The sequence below is a fragment of the Phacochoerus africanus genome, chromosome 13, assembly GCF_016906955.1.
Source record: "Phacochoerus africanus isolate WHEZ1 chromosome 13, ROS_Pafr_v1, whole genome shotgun sequence".
NCBI lineage: Eukaryota > Metazoa > Chordata > Mammalia > Artiodactyla > Suidae > Phacochoerus > Phacochoerus africanus.
The window spans coordinates 47,604,350-47,624,173 of record NC_062556.1 but is presented as its reverse complement, the minus strand read 5'-3'; the positions used below and the strand labels follow the sequence as shown (position 1 = coordinate 47,624,173).

Sequence of the window (19,824 nt, the reverse complement as noted above, 5' to 3'; positions counted from 1 at the left end):
CTGTAGATCTGTAGTATAGTCTGAAGTCAGGGAGCCTGATTCCTCCAGCTCTTGGAGCTTAAATTGTGTTCATAAGAGAGCCACTAGGGTGCGCTCAGAAATTTGAAATAGAAATAATGGCAAGTGATCATAATGGCCTTGTAAAGGAAAAAACAAAAAAAAGGGTCACAAGGCTTTATAGTAAGAATAACATTAAACTCAAAATAAATAAATAAAGGGGGAGGCTTTCATTTTTCCTATATGTACCTTGGAGAAAATGGGGAACTTTCAGTGTCTTTCCCACTTACTTGGTTTACCACTTACCTAACTCTGAATTTTCATTCAGTAAGGGTAAAAAGAATGAAAGTCCAATTTGCTAAAAAGAAAAAAAAAATACTTCTCTGCTTTAAAATTAGAATGATTAACTTATCCCTAGAATGTTTTCTGAGTTCCTTGGAAATATATATTACTACCTATGAAAGGGTGGGAAATCTCTACACTAGTTTTGGGCTGGGTAGATAAAATGAATAAAATATAATTTTTTCCCCACATTTTAAGAAGCTGGCTGCACTAAGAGCTAGGACGATTCATGTCTGTCACAGCATGTTATATTTTAAAGTGAAACTGGAGTTAAAAATACTTTATTGTGATCGTGTTCGCTGCTCTGCAGTTTTCCTGCAAGGCGGTTTCCTCTCAGAGCAGTTGTGAAGCAAAAGGCATAAGGGGAAATCTAAAAAAAAATTATTCGGGAACACTACTGACAAGGAAAGTTTGACTCTAGCAGTAACTGGTGATGGACTGTCCCCCAGGGCAGGGGGGTGGGTTTGGGGGGTGGGGGGAGGGAGATGCGGTTCTGAAGATGAGGCAGGAAAGAAAGATGCGCCTCTTCGACCTGGAAGAGGTAGAGGCACGGGAGGGAGGGGCAGTGCTGGAGTCCCAGGAAGATCTGAAGCAGTTGCTGCTTCCAGTCCTGGACAGGCTGCGGGAGGGTATCGTGGCTCTCGCCCCACAGCACGTGAGAGCGTTATCAGAGGACCAGGAGCGAGTTACGGAAGGTGGACAAGACGCTCATCCAAATGAAAACGCAGTGGAGACCTCAGAGGAGAAGGCCTTGAATCACCTTTAGCATCCCAGGGAGGAGGCTGATGAAAGAGTGCCGGCCTTGCGCCGGAAGACGGAGGAGAAGGCCAAGGAGACCGCGAAGCTGGGAGCGGTGTTGGCAGAGCTGGTTTGGCAGATAGAGAAAAGCAAATCATCCCTAAGGGTTCACAGCTGATAGACCCTGGTCAGCTAGTAAGGATGGGCTGACACCTGGAGAAATCGAAACAGCTTGTCCTTTTCTCTATCCTGTTTGTGTACGTTTTTACCACCATGTAACAGTCTCTCTGAGGATAAGTGTTTGGTGACCTTGATATAAGTGTAGATTGTGCAGTGCATTTGGTTCTTGAAAAATAATTTTTGCTGGAAAAATACTCTCATAAGGGATAGGGGACTTTAAAGTTGTTTCAGGGCTCGTGTTTATTTTTGTTACTTTGTCCTGTTTTGGAAATGGTGGGTCTTGTACTTTGCTGTTACCCATGTGACCTGATTGTTTTCTGGGACCTTGGCAGACCCATGAGAAGACTTGGGGTCAGAATCTTCCAACTTGAGAGGTGCAGGGGAAGGCACTACTTGCATGTAGCTCCTGAACAATGAAGGAATGAAATTGTAGTTGGAGATGGAAGATTGCTGGGCCTGTATTTTGAAACTTGAATATCTCAGTGATACATAGGAAGAAAGCTATATTTTGTGACATGTTGTCTTTGTGAGTATTGTAAAACCTGTCAGGTGAGTTTAGTTAGACAACCTACCTGATCCTAAGCGCCAAAAAAGTTTGAATAGGAAATGATGGAGCACGCTTTACTATTGTAATATCCTCACACATTACAGAGGTTTAAGAGTATGTCATCAAAGAGACAATCTACCAAGAGCCTTGAGAGGCTGGAGGAAGGAAAAGGCCCACCAAGTCCCTTCCAGTTCACCAGGTAGTAGACCTGACCAGTATTTGAGGTCAAAATCATACGTGGGCGTTCCCCTCCTGGCTCAGCAGAAACGAAATCTGACTAGTATCTGACGTGAATGCAGGTTGGATCCCTGGCTTTGCTCTGTGGATCAAGGATCCAGCGTTGCCTGAGCTGTGGTGTAGGTCGCAGACCTGGCTCTGATCTGGCGTTGGCTGTGACGTAGGTCAGTGGCTATCCCCCTGATCCAACTCCTAGCCTGGGAACCTCCATATGCCGAGGGTGCAGCCCTAAAAAGACCAAAAAAAAAAAAAAAATCAACCGTGTAACAAGTGTTCATTTGCCTTGAAACACAAAGACCTAAAAAGCCTTTTCTGAAAAAATATTTTTTTTTCGGATGACCAAAGCCCCTGCAAGTGCTAATAAAAAAAAAATCATAGATTTCTTTTGCAGTGGAAAAAAATTCATCATGATTTCGTGATTTATTTTTTTAGATTATTAAGATATAAGACTCAAAAATTATTGTGTAGGTTTTAAAAAGAATTGAAACCAAGCAAGTATGATTTTTTAAAAAAGTCCCGTTGCCCCATTGCGAGTGCCCCCCCTCCTCCAGGGGGCAGCAGAGATGCCCAGAAGAAGCTGGAGATCTCGGCGACTCTAGAAAAACCGAGTTGGTCCGGGCAGTGCCGGTGCCAGGCGCAAGACTGCTGCCCGAGGGGCGGATTGGAGGGGCGGTCTGGGGCCTGGGCAGAGAAAGAGGCGTAGAGGTGAATTCACAGATAAGCTTTTATGGACACGCTCTCTGCCCGCCGGACGGGAGGCGGGGTGGCAGCCGGATTAAAGCAGCAGCCTGGAAGGAAGGAAGGAGCGAGGGAGGGACGGGAACAGTTGGAGGAGGAGCAGCGAGCTGGGCTGCGGCGACTGGAGGAGGCGCGGCCCCCGCGAGGCCACGTTTTGTTTTTGTTATTTTCCAGCGAAAGAGTTCTCACAGGCCCTCGCTGAGTACCGATCCCGCCGAAGCCCCGCGGCCCCGACCTTCCAGGTGACAGTCGGTCACCCCGGTGGGAGTCAGCTCCGCCCCAAGTCATCCCCTCCCGCCCACAGCCCATTCCCCGCCCAGCCAGCCTCCCAGTGCCCGCCCGGGGCGAGCACGGCGGCCGCAGCGGCTCTGCAGCGCTGGAGCGGACGGCGACCTGCGGCGGCGCGGGGCCCTCGGCGTGGTCTTCCGACCCAGAGGAGTCGCGGACGAGGAAGGGGAGGTCCGGCCCTCGGCGCAAGCCGGAGAAAGGAGGATGACGATTTAACCCGCCCTCTCCTGCCAGTCCTGTTGCCTGGCGCTCCTCGGGTGCCCGCCGCCGGAGCCTGGGAGCCGCGCCCGGGGTAGTGCCGCATGGGGCAGGGCCGCTGAAGCGCGGAGTTCGGGGTCTCGCCAAGGCGGGCGCAGGGGCCCGACGCTGCAATTGGCACAGTTTCGGCGCGCTTCAACGCGAGAGCTGGGCGGGCGGCACGCCTATCCGACCGTCTCGGTGCCCTCGGGAGGTGCGAGTTATGGAGCCCCCCAGCTGCATTCAGGATGAGCCGTTCCCGCACCCTCTGGAGCCCGAGCCGGGCGCTCCTGCACAGCTGGGCCCCGGGAAACCGGGCGACAAGCGGTTCCGGCTGTGGTACGTGGGGGGGTCGTGCTTGGACCGCAGGACCACGCTGCCCATGCTGCCCTGGCTAATGGCCGAGATCCGCCGGCGCAGTCAGAAGCCCGAGGCGGGCGGCTGCGGGGCGCCGGCGCCCCGCGAGGTGCTCCTGGTGCTCAGCGCGCCTTTCTTGCGCTGCGTCCCCGCGCCGGGCGCCGGGGCCGTGGGGGCCTCCGGCCCCGCGACCGCTCAGCCCAACCCGGCCGTGTTCATCTTCGAGCACAAGGCGCAGCACATCTCGCGTTTCATCCACAATAGCCACGACCTCACCTACTTTGCCTACCTGATCAAGGCGCAGCCCGACGACCCCGAGTCGCAGATGGCCTGCCACGTTTTCCGGGCCACAGACCCCAATCAGGCAAGCAGAGGCTGGGAGGCGCGGGGGAGGGTCCAACGCACAGGGAAGAGGTGTGGCAGAGCTGCAGGCGGTGGGACCGCAAGTTAAGGACTGTCTCTTGTCCAGCTCCTGGCGCGCGCCCTCCACGTGGCGCGCCTGAGCGCAGGCTCGTCCCGCTCCTGGGACCCGAAGTCCGGGAGTCTGCTTTTGAGGGCGAAAGGGGCGGCGGGGCAGAAAACCCGCAGGAACAGAGGAGAGGGAGGGAGGCAGAGAGTGGCCTCAGGACGGTGGAGGAGCTGGTGCGCCCTAGGAGGATGGGCGCGTCCCGGAAGGATTTCGGTGCCTAGGGTGTGACTGGAGATGCCCAGCCTTGGCTGAGCGTTTGCGTGTAGGCATGAGCGTGTTTAAGAGGGAGCGCGGGAGAAGGCCGGGCTCCTCTAGGCCTTCACACTCTTTGTCGGTCTTGGTCGAGTCCTGTATCTTAGCCCGTTTGGACGGGTGCGTCCGAGTCACATTAGCACCTGCAGTCTCAGATCTGGGAAGCTGATTTGGAGCCGGGCTTAGGGAGAAGACACTAGATGCTGTCATATTGTCCGCCGAATACGAATGCGCGATTACATGTTGAGTGGCAAGAAGCCTTTTGGGGGCAGTTTTTTACACACTGATTGGAGAGTCGGTACCTACTCGAGTGAAATAAAAATCATTGTCGTAGAGAGGTGAAAATCTCTTCTGGTGTCATTTCTTCAGGGTTTACAAAATCGAGGTGCCTGTTACTAAACAGTGCGTGTTTACTTCCTTAAAACAAAAACAAAAACGGACGCGGCCCTTTATCTTTTTGAGAGAGGAATCTTAATCTTTATCATAGTGATTGTCTGGGACAACAGCCCCCCCCCCCCATTAAAAAATGTGTAAGTGGTTTTTACCATATCAAAAGCCCCCCAAAGGCTGTCATTTATAATAGTTATTTAATGGTTGGGCCAAGTACGTTAGATTCTTTGGGAAAATAGTGTTGTCGAAATATAAAGTCTCAGTTGGACTATGTGGTGGTTTCTTTAGTAGCTGGGCAATTAATAGGTGAGAAAAATGTCTTATAAATAAGGTTTTAGTTTTTAAAAATTAATATAATTAGTATCTGTAATTGAAATACTTTGTGTTGGTCCAGTAGTTTTTCACAAAAGGGCTGTAGCAGAGTTGAAGGAAATAAAAGGTCATTGTGGCAGATTTCATCAGTTACTTTGTAAACTAGTTTCATGTTCTGACACTCAGAACTCCCAATGTGAAGAGAGTAGTTTTAAGTGACCGCTGCTATTTTACGGTAAAATGTCATATTACAGATTATCTCGGGATCCTAAACATGATTAAAATGGATTTCATTTTATGCTTATTTGTTCAAAATTTATTTTTAGCTTTTACCTATGTTGAAATCAGATGCAGCATGTTCTTTATAAGTTACCACCATGGAAATTGTATTAAATTTTGAGGTTTTATCAGTAAGGTGGAAGGAGTTGCATTTTCTCAGGACTTTAAGGACTATTTCATGATTCTTGGTGGTGATTGCATGACACACCATTGCTAATGTCACTGATGACCAAAGTTTGTTTATGGTTTATGGCACCTTAACTTCTCAATGTGGCTATTGGATCTTTCCCGGACTCATAGGAAGGTCATTTAAAACATCCTATTTTATTTACCTTCATTTCGTATTTAGATGTTAGAGGCTGAATGTGCTGTTACCTTACAAATAATAACCTGCTTAGGCTTATTTCCCCCTTTTGGTCTTGTAGGAGCAGTGAAAGCCATAAGGCTTTTTGATAAAAGAAAAAAAAGAAACCTTTTCCCGTTTATGGCCATTTCCCAGTTGGGCCTTTGATCTAAAGCTATAGATCTCGATTTGCTTCAAACCTAGGGAGTCCCTGGCAGAGGGCTGTTAATTTGAAAGGCTAGATGTTGTCCGCCTAAGGATTATCTCCAGCCATAAATCAAGGGTTACAAACTCAGAGGGCTGGGAAGAGGGTTGAGTGAGGATGGGAGGACTAGTCAGGGGTGTCCTTTCTCAAAGGGCTGCTCAGCTCCAGCTGGAAGTCACATTAACAGAATATAAGCCCAAATGTTCCTGTTGCTTTTGACTTCTCAAGAGAAAATGGAAATCTGGATTTTTATGTATGAGTCCACATTGTAAAGTATCAGCACGTATTTTAAACATTTAAGAATCCTTTCTGGGCTAAACAAAACACATCTGACGGTTGGCTTCAGAGATCTAAGGGTTGTCACTTTTGATCTTGAGTATAAATATTTGTTGAGTGGACCGGTGCCGTCAGATAGGGTGTACTCTTTGTCACATTTCCTTTTGAAATAGTGGAGAGAGGATGATTGGGGGGGGGGGGGGTAGAATTTATAAGTAAAACTCCCAGAAGTGAGGATTCTGCAGTTGAACTTGTTAGAGGGATGGGCTCATGACATTGTTACTATCCAGCAGTGGGCTTCATATAGAGTAGACCCTCTGAATACTTCTGAGCACCTTTGAAATAAGAAGAAAGAAGCCCTTCTGTTTGCTTTGCTGCTGAGTTCTCTGTTTAAGGTGGAGAATTATTTAGTTGGAGTTTAATATTATTATGAAGAGTCTCCTAAGTGTTTTCTACAGTCAGTGAACAAAGCATGGAAGGTAGCCTGGAGCAGAAGGCCCGCGAACATCCTTGAGTAAATTTGCCTCTGCTTTGTCTCTCTTGCCTGTTTCTTTCCTGAAATAGGCCTCTCTGTAGGATGACCATATAATGTATTGTTTAAGTTAGGACAATTTTTATTGAAAAAGGGAGCACCATTAAAATTATACAAGCATGGAGTTCTCGTTGTGGCTCAGTGGTTAATCTGACTAGGAACCATGAGGTTGCGGGTTCGATCCCTGGCCTCGCTCAGTGGGTTAAGGATCCGGCGTTGCCATGAGCTGTGGTGTAGGTTGCAAACGCGGCTGGGATCCCGTGTTGCCGTGGCTGTGGCGTAGGCCGGTGGCTACAGCTGCAATTAGACCCCTAGCCTGGGAATCTCCATATGCCGAGAATGCGGCCCTAGAAAATACAAAAAAAGACAAACAAACAAACAAAATTATACACGCATACCAAGTATAACTTGGGACCATTTAGGGCCAGCTGGGATCTAGGTGATCATAGCTGAATGACCAAGTTTGTGTTCCTGCCCAGCCACCAAGATGGAGGATTTATGGTTTCTATATATAATATGATAATCTTTTGCAGAATATCTACTCACTCATCTTTGAGGGAGAGGATGTGGCTGTATATGTGACCTCAGGGATGGGAGCTCTGTGCAGTAGCTTGGGTCTGTTGTGGGGAGTTGCCATAGTGATGTGCCCTCTGGTTCCACACCTTCCTGGTGGTTCAGAGTCAGCCTAAGGATGGTAACCCACGTCCACCTAGAGCAGCGCCCTGCCGGAATGATCTGATGCAGAGCTCTTTCTCCCAGATGCAAAGAGAGGTGAGGGTATGGAGAGAACGAACCAGTTCCAGATCAAGTCTACGCCGATACAGGTTGCTTCCCATTTATTCAAACCTGTGTAGTCTTGTACAGGAGGAGTGTCAGGCTTCAAGCATATCAGCCAAACTCGGTTATTTGAACTAGTAAAAGTGCTTAACTCTACGTATTCTAAAAAAAAATCACAGTGGCCAAAGTGAGTTGTAGATTTAAAGTGAATTAGGGGAGCCAAGACTACCTGATTCTCTACCTAAAATCTTGGGAAGCTTGCTAATATTCTTCAAATACTAATCTTTATTTGCTTTCAGAAAGAGGGTATGTAACACATAGCGTTATCTCCATTTCCCCATTAGAAAGCAGCAGTTGTTTCATGTTATGCATATTTTACCAGATTGTAAAAGGAAACATTAATGTTTAGAAATATTGTTAGAGATTAAAGGTGTTAATTATGATTTGTATGAGACTTTTTTTTTTTTTTGGTCTTTTTGCCTTTTCTAGGGCTGCTCCCACAGCATACGGAGGTTCCCAGGCCAGGGGTCTAATTGGAGCTGTAGCCGCTGGCCTACGCCAGAGCTACAGCAATGCAGGATCTGAGCCGCGTCTGCAACCTACACCACAGCTCACGGCAACACCGGATCCTTAACCCACTGAGCAGGGCCAGGGATCGAACCCGCAACCTCATGGTTCCTAGTCAGATTTGTTAACCACTGTGCCACGACGGGAACTCCGATTTGTATGAGACTCTTAACACCACGAAAATTATATATATATATTTGTGTGTGTGTGTGTATAAATAATTGGAGGGGGGCATGCCTGACGCACGTAGAAGTTCCCAGGCCAGGGATCCCGCATGTACCACCGCAGTGACCGTGCTGGATCCTTAACCACTAGGCCACCAGGAAAGTCCAAAATTGTATTTTATAATTATAGAATGAGTCGTCATTTAAAAGGCAAAAACAATTTTGCTAAATTTTCATGGATGTTATTTATGTATTTCTTGAAGCTTGCAAGAATGTGCTTTCAAAGAGATGTTACAAATTGCGTTCCTAAAATTAAAAAATGTCATTGACACCAGTTTTTTTCAGCACTACGTTCTCGAAGACTGGTTTTCCTGTTCCCCTTAAAATATTTAGTATTTTCTGAGCCTTTTTTCAGGTAACCAATTTTCGACTTAATTTTTGCCAATATATTTCAGAAAAGCCATTTTCCAGTTCTTCCTCACAGTTCAGGGTCAGTGGCTTTGGGAATATTCTAGTAAGGAAGGCAGAGAAATAGAAATCTGGAAGGTTTCACATTTCTCCGCTTTCCAAGTCCTTTGTGCTCTTCTGGACAGGTAGATCCCTCTCTGCTCAGGTTTGCTGTAATAATTTTTGGGTTGTTTTCTCCCTTTCTGATCTGAGGTGGAATTAACTGGCCTGGGCTCAGTGGTAGAATTTTACCTAAAATATCTGGGAAAGAGTTCCCATTGTGGTTCAGTGGATTAGGGACCCAACTAATATCCATGAGGATTTGGGTTCGATCCCTGGCCTCACTCTGTGGGTAAAAGATCCAGTGTTGCCATGAGCTGTGTGGCGTAGGTCGCAGATGTGGCTTGAATCCCATGTTGCTGGGCCAGCAGATGCAGCTCCTATTTGACGCCTAGCCTGGGAACTTCCATAAGTTGCAGGTGCAGGCCTAAAATTTTTAAATACATACATACATACATACATACATACAATATCTGGGGGAAAGGCAAAAATGAGCCAGAGCCTCCCACTGGTGAAGGTTGTTGTAATGAAGGTGAGAATGTTAGTATCAGGGCTTAAGGCAGAGGTTCTCAGACTCGCGTGTGTGTTAGAATCACCTGGTGAGACTGCTGGACCCCCCCCCCCCCCACCCTCAGTTGCTGATGCTGTCAAGTTCCTGGCAATGCTCAGACTACTGGCCTGGGGACCACAGTTTGAGAGCCACTGCCCTCTGTGTTTTTGTTCATCTGGTTCGGGTATATGACCACTGCTGGTCCCTTGGTTATTATTATTATTATTATTATTTGCTTTTTAGGGTCACACCTGCGGCTTATGGAGGTTCCCAGACTAGGGGTCGAATTGGAGCTACAGCTGCCGGCCTACACCACAGCCACAGCCATGCAAGATCTGAGCTGCGTCTGAGACCTACACCACAGCTCACGGCAACGCCGGATCCTTAACCCACTGAGCGAGCAGGGCCAGGAATCGAACCCGCAACCTCATGGTTCTTAGTCAGATTTGTTAACCACTGAGCCCTGATGGGAACTTCCCCTTGGTTATTTTTGCAGTCATTCTCAGGCCCTGAGTTAATGTGAAGAAGAAGACTATCTGACTTACAGAGGATTTTTAAAGAAACTTTTCATTTTCTAGCTTAATAGCTTTGCATGTCTTTTCTAGATAAACATTATTCTGCCAGATGTGGTAAGATTAGCCATATGTTGTGTGAAAACTTTACCTTTGAAGCCAAAGTTTGAAGTTCTGCAGAAGGAATAAACAAGTTTTTTAGGAATATAGTCTAACGTTAAATTATGTTTTTGCAAAAATTGAAGCTTTATTTATTTGCAGCCAGAGAAATAACAGCATTCAGCATGTTTGATATACTGGCTATTATGAAAATCAGGCAGAAAAAATAGAGTTGACAGTTTGGCGAATAAGATTGTGGCCACTCTGAATAATTATGGCAAGCATTTCTCTCTTTCTTCTTTCCTTCCTTCCTTCCTTCCTTCCATCTTTCTCTTTCCAAATCTCAGGGCCTCTAGGAATCAGAGCTGTAGCCAATGGCCTGCGCCACAGCCACAGAAACACCAGGTCTGAGCCATGTTTGTGACCTACATTGCAGCTTACAGCAGTGCCAGTTCCTTCATGCACTGAACGGGGCTAGGAGTTGAACCTGCATCCTCATGGATACTAGTCAGGCTCATTACCGCTGAGCCACAGTGGGAACTCCTCAGGGGCCTTTGTTTTGTTAAAATCATCTGGGTGGTGATTTTAGACTCACATTTCTTTTGGGCTATGTTTCCAGGTTGTTACTTACATATGTCCCCTTGTAAAATAAAGGACAGATCAATTATAATTTAATTTAGTAGTATATGCAGAATAATTGACCACGAAAAGGATTTTGCTAGAGATATGGTCTACATAAAATATTAATACAAATGTAATAACTCATTGGGAAGCATCAGCTAAGCACCCATTGACTTGTTAAATTAAGCACAGTGTATACACCACAGTATGTCTCTCTGAGTAGCTTTTTTTTTTTTTTTGTCTTTTGTCTCTCTTTTTGTTGTTGTTGTTGTTGTTGTTGCTATTTCTTGGGCCGCTCCCGCGGCATATGGAGGTTCCCAGGCTAGGGGTCGAATTGGAGCTGTAGCCACCGGCCTACGCCAGAACCACAGCAACGCGGGATCCGAGCCGCGTCTGCAACCTACACCACAGCTCACGGCAGATCGTTAACCCACTGAGCAAGGGCAGGGACCAAACCCGCAACCTCATGGTTCCTAGTTGGATTCGTTAACCACTGCGCCACAACGGGAACTCCTCTGAGTAACTTTTTAATGCATTTCCTTAAAAGCTAACATTTATTGAGCTCTTGCTGGGTGATGGTGTGGCCCTTAGTGCTTTTCCTAGGCTGTCACATTTTATCTTCACAGTAATTTTGTAAAGTCTGTACCAGTCTTCCTCCCATTTTTCAGATGAGGATATGACATATAGAAAGGCTAAATTATTTCCCCAAAAACACTAGGCTTGTAATGGTAGAAACAGATTCCAGTCTGGGCAGGCAGTTCTCTCATCTGCTACTCTGGAATGCAGTTGTTGAAAAATTAGTTTTTAGTTGTTAGTGTCACAAAGTTTCATGCTGTTACCTTTTCCTCACTTTTTAAACAACATAGTCATTTTGTTTTGTTTTCCAGTTTTATTGAGGTATATTTAACCAGTAAAAATTGTATGTATTGGAGTTCCCGTTGTGGCTCAGTGGTAATGAATCTGACTAGTATCCATGAGGATTCGGGTTTGATTCCTGGCCTCGCTCAGTGGGTCAGAGATCCGGCGTTGCCACGAGCTGTGGTGTAGGTCGCAGACGCAACTCGTATCTGGCGTTGCTGTGGCATAGACTGGCAGCTGTAGCTCGGATTCGCCCCCTAGCCTGGGAACATCCATATGCTGTGGATGCGGTCCTAAAAAGCAAAAAAAAAAAAAAATATATATATATATATATGTATATTTAAAAGCATAGTGTGATATTTTGATGTCAGAATTACCACCAAGCCAATTACCATATACTTTATCTCACATGGTTATCGTTTTGTGTATGCGTGTGTGGTGCGAACACTTAAGATCTACTCTTTTAGAAAATTTCAAATATACATTATAGTGTTATTAACTATATTGTAATGTATATATAATGCTCTCTGTACGTTAGATCTTCAGAACTTTCTCGTCCTGCGTAACTAAAAGTTGGTCCCCTTTCACTATATCTCGTGTTTCCCATCCTCTAGCTCCTGGCAACCACTGTTCTATAATCTGCATTTATGTCTGACTTTTTAGATTCTGTATATAAGTGAGATAATGCAGTAGTTGTCCACTTTCCCTCCACTTGAATGTTAAAAATCTCCACAGTTAAAGGTGCCTATTAAATTTGTAAAGTAATAATGAAGTGCTGAATGCATGCTTGGATACACTGTTACCAGTGTGTATTTTTGTTTTAATGGAAAATGAAAAGTCCCTATGATTTGTTAAGCTGGTGAAACTGAACTCTGGTGTTATCTTTTATGTAGTGTCCTTAGGAATGGCAGGGAAGTAAACGATGAGAGCCTGTTTGCAACCTTTATAACTACTTTAGAACAAAAAATATTTAGGATATGTATTTAAGAAAAGGTACAATCATGCATTTGAATATATTTTATTGAATCATAAAGGATATAAATATTCAAAAGTATGATAAAGTATAAACTGTATTATGCACATATAATTACATAGTATAAAGTGTAAAATTATGAAATATAAAAATAATGCATCATACTATCATTATAAAACATATACAATAAAGTGAGAAATATTTGCACCAGGTTGTGCTATCTTAATTACCTTGATTTACAGTGAAAAGAATATGTACATTTTAAGGTTAGATAAAGCCCGGTGACCTGATGGGCTGAGGTACCATTTTTGCAGGAGTTCAAGTAGAGAAAAATGGCTCAGAAAAAAAGCAGGAGTTCCCTGGTGGTCCAGTGGGTTAAGGACCCAGCATTGTCACTGTTGTGGCATGTGTTGGATCACTGGCTTGGGAACTTCCACATGCTGCAGGTGCAGCCAAAAAGAAAAAAATAAGTACTCGTGGGGTCCACAGTAACATCAGCCATAGCCATGAATTTTGGAAAACAACACCTTTTCATCACATTGAATATGGGTTGTTAGTGTAACTGTTACTGGTTTTACACTTGTGTTTGTGGGTACTTTGTTAATTGGTTTTGGTTTTAGTTGTTTAAAAGCTAGAGCTATAAGCATGTAAAATTTACGTCTAGATTTTTGTGAACATAATAAAATAAAGTGACAGTAACATAATTATGTTAACATCTTAATTTACCTTAAAAAGGATTCTGAACAACCGCAAGTTTGGAAAACTCTGGGCTTAAGCTTTTAGATATATTTAATATGGCCCTAGTCATCTGTGATAATATGACAGAAAGGGAAAAAAATAAGAGATTAAGTCAGAAAGAGAAAGACACATATCATATATCACTTAAATGTAGAATCTAATAAAAATTATACAAAAGAATTTATTTATAAAACAAACAAACTCAACAGATTGTAAAACCAATCTTATGGTTACCATGGGTGAAATTGTTGGGAGAAAAGAATTGGGGGGGGGTGGGAACCTATACACACTGCTGTGTAAAACAGATAATTAATGAGGACCTACTGTGTAGCAGAGGAAAATCTACTCAGTAGTTTGTAATAACCCACATGGGAAAAAAGAATGGACATATTTATATGTATGACTGATTCACTTGCTGTTTACCTGAAACTAATACAACATTTTAAGTCAATTATACTCCAATTAAATGAAATTTAAAAAATTATTATCATCCCCCCCAAATCTGTTGGTTTCATTTCAGATAATCTGAATGCAGGTTTTTGCAGCCCCATGTAAAAAATATGGGAGTTATTCTTTTTCAAGGTACTGATCCCTTTCAAGTTTCATTTCTTGTAAGAGGTTGGGTTGGAAAGAGGACCTCCGGGTAATGGGATCTTCCTGGTTAAATATAGAAGCCTAAATTTGCTGCTTCAGTTCTTTTATTTTGTGGATGCCCTTAACTAGTTGGATAGTTTTCACTTTGGAACTGTTGTGAACTTTTACATGAATTTCTAAGATTCTCAAAGTTAGAGCCATGGAATTTTCCACTATCCATATTATATAACTCGTGAGTAGTTTATTATCAATTTCAGATTCCAAGTCAAACAGTGCTTCTGGATGAGCCAATCGAGTTGTCTTTTGTGTCTCACAATTGTATCTTCATATACATTTTCAGTGATAAGTTATACAATGTGGAGAAATACATTTATGGCTTAGGTTTTTGCAAACCAATAAGCAAATCTGTTTTCAGGCCCGAGACCATTCGCAGCTTTTTTAGTTTAGCTCTGGTCCTGGTTTCAGGCATCGAATTCTCATTGGCTAGGCAGCCTGAGAGATTTTCCCGAGTTTATCTGAAATTGAATGGATGGCCTTTCTGCTTGATTCTTGGATTTCCAGTGACATGTTCTTTATACCTGTTGGGATGCACCATTACTCTGTGTTGGCTCTATTAGTCCCTGTTGCTCACTTTGAAGACCACCCCGTGTCTACTGCCAGACCCCCTAAATATAGTGCACTGTCTGCTTGATTGAGTTTGTTTCCATTTTTGGAAACTGGTCTTCCCTCTTCTGAGGCATTATCTGGTGTCTGGTCCTTGCCCCTTCCTATTGGTTCCCTCCAGAGCTGTTAACATTGTGTACTGATTTTGCTTTTGTTTTCATAAGGAATCTTGCTAAGGCCGATTGACATGAACATAGCCTAGTGGAAGAAGTGCTGGTCTTGGACACAGCCCCTCTGTATTCATCCGTAATTATTACTATTATTGTTTGTCAAAATTTGTTGTCTTTTTAGAGCCACAACTGCAGCATATGGAGGTTCCCAGGCTAGGGGTCCAATTGGAGTTGGAGCCTCCAGCCTACGCCACAACCACAGCAACGCAGGATCCAACTGTGTCTGCGACCTACACCACAGCTCACCGCAACGCCGGGTCCTTAACCCACTGAGCGAGGCCAGGGATCGAACCCACATCCTCATGGATACTGGTGGAGTTCGTTAACCACTGAGCCACGAAGGGAACTCCTCATCCATAATTATTTTATCAAATTTGAGGACGGTTCAGTAGGCTGGATCTAGGAAACTGGATTTCTGTAGTTTCTAATAGTATTATTAAAGCACTTTGAAAGCGGGTGGTATTATATTTTATTTCTTCGCGGCCTTTTACAGTTTAACTTCCCTCACTGATCCTACATTCAAATGATTGAATTATTCTGTTAAAATTAATAGCTGCTATTAGATAAATTTGCTTCTATGTTCATGTAAATAAAGTGTACGAATGATAACAATAGACTACTAACCAATAGCTAATATATCATTAGGGATCTGGAAGTTAATTGGTATTAAACATTTCTTTTTAGTGCAAATTAGGTCGAGGATATATATTTGAAATTATATTCATTTTAATAACTGGAGTGTGAACATGACTAAATCTATCTTAGTATATGAAAAAGTATAGACATTCTTTAAAGAGTGTATAAAAACAATCTTTAATTTCTCAACTATTCTTACCTAAGCCCACCTTATAGTTTAACTGGGTTTGTTATCTCATTTGCATAATTCACCACAATTATCCAGCATTTGATTTGATTTTTAGAAATTATACTCTAAACTTCTGGGAGCCAAGTTAAAAAGTAATAGATATGGATTAATAATGATAACAGCTCTAAGAAGTAGTTATTTATATCCTTGATCAGGGGCTCTTAAACTTCAGCTTGCATCACCTGGAGGTTTTTTTTGTTTTCTTTGAATTTTGATTTTTAGGGCTGAATCCCACAGCATATGGAGGTTCCTAGGCTAGGGGTTGAATCAGAGCTGCAGCCGCTGGCCTGCACCACAGCCACAGCAATGAAGGATCCGAGCCGTGTCTGTGACCTACACCACAGCTCACGCAACACCAGATCCTTAACCCACTGAACAAGGCCAGGGATCAAAGCTGTGTCCTCAGGGATGCTAGTCAGATTCATTTCCGCTGAGCCATGATAGGAACTCTGCATTTACACATTTAAAATGAATGTTTTAAGCTCTTTCTCTGGGTACTGTCACCACCTCTAGAATGTAAGCTGTGAAGGGAGAGTGATCTTGGCTGTTCATGGTTGCCTGGGGAACTATTTCTATAGTAGGGGTTCTTTCCAACAAATTGAAATTAAGTGGAATAAGAATTTGTCCCTCCCCTCAAGGAATTTAAATCCACTGGTGAGAGTTTACAGTCTGCTGGCGATGATACGCATATGTTCTCCTACGTGTTACCTTCTGTTGTTAACGGTGACAAGTGTTGATTGTGTTGGTTGCACAATATTTTGTTGTTACGAATGTTTATACTTCTAGAGACATCATCCTGCTTGCAGTATTAAGTGAGGATTATAAGGCAGACATTTGTAAAATAAGTAAATTACGTAGCTTCTGAAAAAAATTTCATAGCCTAATTTGTGATGGACTCCCCCCCTTCATCAAAACACAGGAAGTTAGTGAAGCTGCCAACATGAGCACAGACGTGTCCAATAGCCTTTTCTTCGAATAATGTGAATCAAGCATTCAGGCATCTGGAAGATGATTAACGAGAGTGGCGTTGTGAATACATCCTTGCAAGAATCGAGTATTTTTTTTGGTTCAGTGCAGCGGTCATTTAGGCTTCTCCGTGGAAACATGTTCTCCTTTGGAAGACTCTTTAGCTACAAATGACTCTGAATGGTTTCTGTGTTTTTACTTCCAAATCTAAAATGGACTACGTTCTTAGGCACTGATTTTTCAACCTTATTCTGTAAAGGGGCAGGGAAGTGCCTAAGAGATGTCTCAAAAATTATTTTTTAATTAAAAAGAAAAACGAATGAATGGAGAGAAGTCCCGCCAGGGTGAGACCAGGGATGGGAAAGAAAAAAAGCTACAGCCATTGTCCACGGTGAACTGTTGACCAGTAATAAGTTGTAAGGTTTATATTCTGAATTTCTTTGGTTAAACAGCATACCCTTGTGACAGAGTATTTTTTTTTTTTTACTTCCCTTGTATTCTTTTAATCTGATGTTTATGATAAGAGTAGTTGATAGGTTGGTTATGATTTTCAGAAGCCACTGGGGCATGTACTAAGCTACACTAAGGTACTGAGGTAGTATTCATTCTTGGCAATGTTCCCATGTGTTAGGGTTGGACTTTATCATTTTTTTTTTCATTTTATTTTAGTTTTTTTAGGGCTGCACCCGAGGCATATGGAGGTTCCCAGGTTAGGGGTTGAATCGGAGCTCCAGCTGCTGATCTCCACCACAGCCACACCAGATCTGAGCCACGTCTTGGACCTACACCACAGCTCATGGCAACACTGGACCTTTAAGCCGTTGATTGGGGTCAGGGATCGAATCCACATCCTCACGGATACAACTCAAGTTCGTTACCCCTGAGCCACAACTGGAACTCCTGGGGTTGGCTTTTAAGGGAAATAAACATCACAAGGAAAGGTGACCTTATTTTTCCAGGAAAAATTATAAAGTGCCACAGTCATTTGCCTTCATAAATGCAGACCCCCTGTCCCTTCTCTTCCTCAAAATGAGCATTTTCTCCTCATTCCCCCATTGTCTTCAGGCATAATCTGTCTACCTCTGAGCATCGCCACATTTTTTTCAATGTTTGATCCCTTGCGTGGGATAGGAGACCCTTTTGCTCCATTGATGGAGCAGTGTGGGTTTTCTCAATGAGGTGCTCTGTCTTGTCATTTCCACTTTTTTTTTCTCAAATGATTGAAATGGTCTTTGAGGAGTTCTCTTGTGGCGCAGTGGGTTAAGGATCTGGTGTTGGAGTTCCCGTCGTGGCGCAGTGGTTAACGAATCCGACTAGGAATCATGAGGTTGTGGGTTCGGTCCCTGCCCTTGCTCAGTGGGTTAATGATCTGGCGTTGCCGTTGAGCTGTGGTGTAGGTTGCAGATGCAGCTTGGATCCCGCGTTGCTGTGGCTCTGGCGTAGGCCAGTGGCTACAGCTCCGATTCAACCCCTAGCCTGGGAACCTCCATATGCCGCAGGAGCGGCCCAAAGAAAAAAAAAAAAAAAAAAAGGATCTGGTGTTGTCACTTCAGTGGCTTGGGTTGTTGCCGTGGTGTGGGTTCAATCCCTGGTTGGAACGTCCACATGCCGTGGGCATATAATAAAAGAATAAATAGGGGTTCCCATTGTGGTTCAGCAAGTTAAGAACTGGACACAATGTCAATGAAGATTTGGGTTCAATCCCTGGCCTTGCTCAGTGGGTTAAGGATTCAGCACTGCCGCAAGCTGCAGCATAGGCTGCAGATGTGGCTCAGATCTAGCATTGCTGTGGCTGTGTTCCTACCTTGGGAACTTCCATATGTTGCAGGTGCGGTCCTAAAAAGAAAATATGTATATATAATAAATAAAACACTTTAAAAATTTAAAAAATGATCTTTGAAATCATCTTTTGAAAATGATCTTTGAAAACTTGATTTCCATTTGTAAACGTGGTTTGAAGACCTAGATGTTGCTGATGGTGCATTTTCTGAACCAGCACATAGAGCTGTTTTTTCAGGTAAAAGGCCAACATATAAATAGTTTAAGAGCAGGTTTGCCTGTTTACTAAGGTTGTTTTCTTTTGCTCCCAGAGTGGAAGATAAGCTCACAAGTCACTTCTGCAGAAGGACACACTGTAATGTACATTCTAAGTATCAAAGTTGCTGTTTGTTAGTCTTGGATCTGAATTATTACCCCATTCACATTATTCACATTTACTTAGGACCCAGGCAGGTTAATAGCTTTTGTGTGTATGTGATTGTACCAATTGGTAGTTGCTCTGGAGACATTGTTTGCTGTGATTAGGCTCTGATTTTTCTTCTGAGAGCAGAATTAATTCTGGACATTGTCAGTGGGAACCAACATATGCCTGCCCTGTCATTTTTTCTTAGCTGCTGACATTTTCCAGATGATTTATTTTTAAAAGTTAAGCTGCCAGCATGAAAGAGATTTACAGCAAATACTCTGCAGATACTTAGATCTCTGTAAATCAAGAGGAGACTTTGATTAGGATGTGGGTTCGATGCCTTGCCTTGCTCCATGAGTTACGGATCTGGTGTTGCTGTGAGCTGTGGTGTAAGTTTCAGATGTGGCTTGGATCCCGAGTTGCTGTGGCTGTGGTGTAGGCTGGCAGCTGCAGCTCCAGTTAGACCCCCTAGCCTGGGAACTTCCACATGCCCTAAAAAGACAAAAAACAAAACAAAAAAAACAAAAAAACCAAAAAAACCCCCAAACAACAAAAAGTTCACATTTCCTCAGTACCTGATGCTTATATATTTCAGTTTGGGCTTCTTAACTTTTAGTATCTACTGTAGGTAAGCTAAATGCAGGAAAATCCCATTCTTTGCTTATATTCTTTGTTTTGAACATGTTTCCATATGATCTGTCTCTAAAGAAGTGACTGTCTCCTGTTGGAGGTTTTTTTTCCCCCTGAACCTGCGGCATACAGAAATCCCTGGGTCAGGAATTGAATCCCAGCCACAGCTTTGACCTGTGCCACAGCTGTGGCAATACTGGATCCTTAACCTGCTGCACCACAGTGTGAACTCCCTCCTGTTGGAGTTTTCATTTGCTGGTCAGTGACTTTGCCAAGAAGAAAAGACTGTTGACTCTGCAGGTGTGACCACGCGGAGCAGAGATGACAGACCTTCACCTAGAGAAGCCAGATTGGACACAGAGACACAAAGCCTTGGACCCCACTCTTCCATAATTAATCACATAACTTCAAGACTCTGTTCCTCTGAATCATGGTTTTACAAGCTGTTCCTTTACTCATTACCTCATTCAGTTCATTCATTCATTCTTGGAACCATCTATTCATCAATTCAGTTTTCAGGTGAATTGAATTCTTCCTATGTGCCTTGCACTCCCTTGGACACTGATATTTTTGTGGTTTTTTTTTTTTTGGTGTGTGTCTTTTTAGGGCTGCACCCGAGGCACATGGAGGTTCCCAGGCTAGGTGCTGAATCAGGGCGGTAGCCGC

General features: G+C 43.7%; 1 protein-coding gene and 1 pseudogene across 3 annotated transcripts in view; both read left to right on the top strand.

The window, feature by feature from the left end:
- The first annotated feature begins 661 nt into the window (after window positions 1–661).
- LOC125113164 (MORF4 family-associated protein 1-like) lies at window positions 662–1,409 on the top strand (annotated as a pseudogene).
- Window positions 1,410–3,109: 1,700 nt separating this feature from the next.
- Window positions 3,110–19,824, top strand: part of TBC1D4 (TBC1 domain family member 4) — a 214,575-nt gene continuing 197,860 nt past the window's right edge. For 2 of the 3 annotated variants that reach the window (XM_047755696.1, XM_047755694.1), the window contains exon 1: window positions 3,110–4,025. In XM_047755696.1, coding sequence (XP_047611652.1) covers window positions 3,528–4,025 — 498 coding nt within the window. In that variant the 5' untranslated portion in view covers window positions 3,110–3,527. The remainder of the gene's footprint in view (window positions 4,026–19,824) is intronic. The other variant, XM_047755695.1, reaches the window with a different exon arrangement.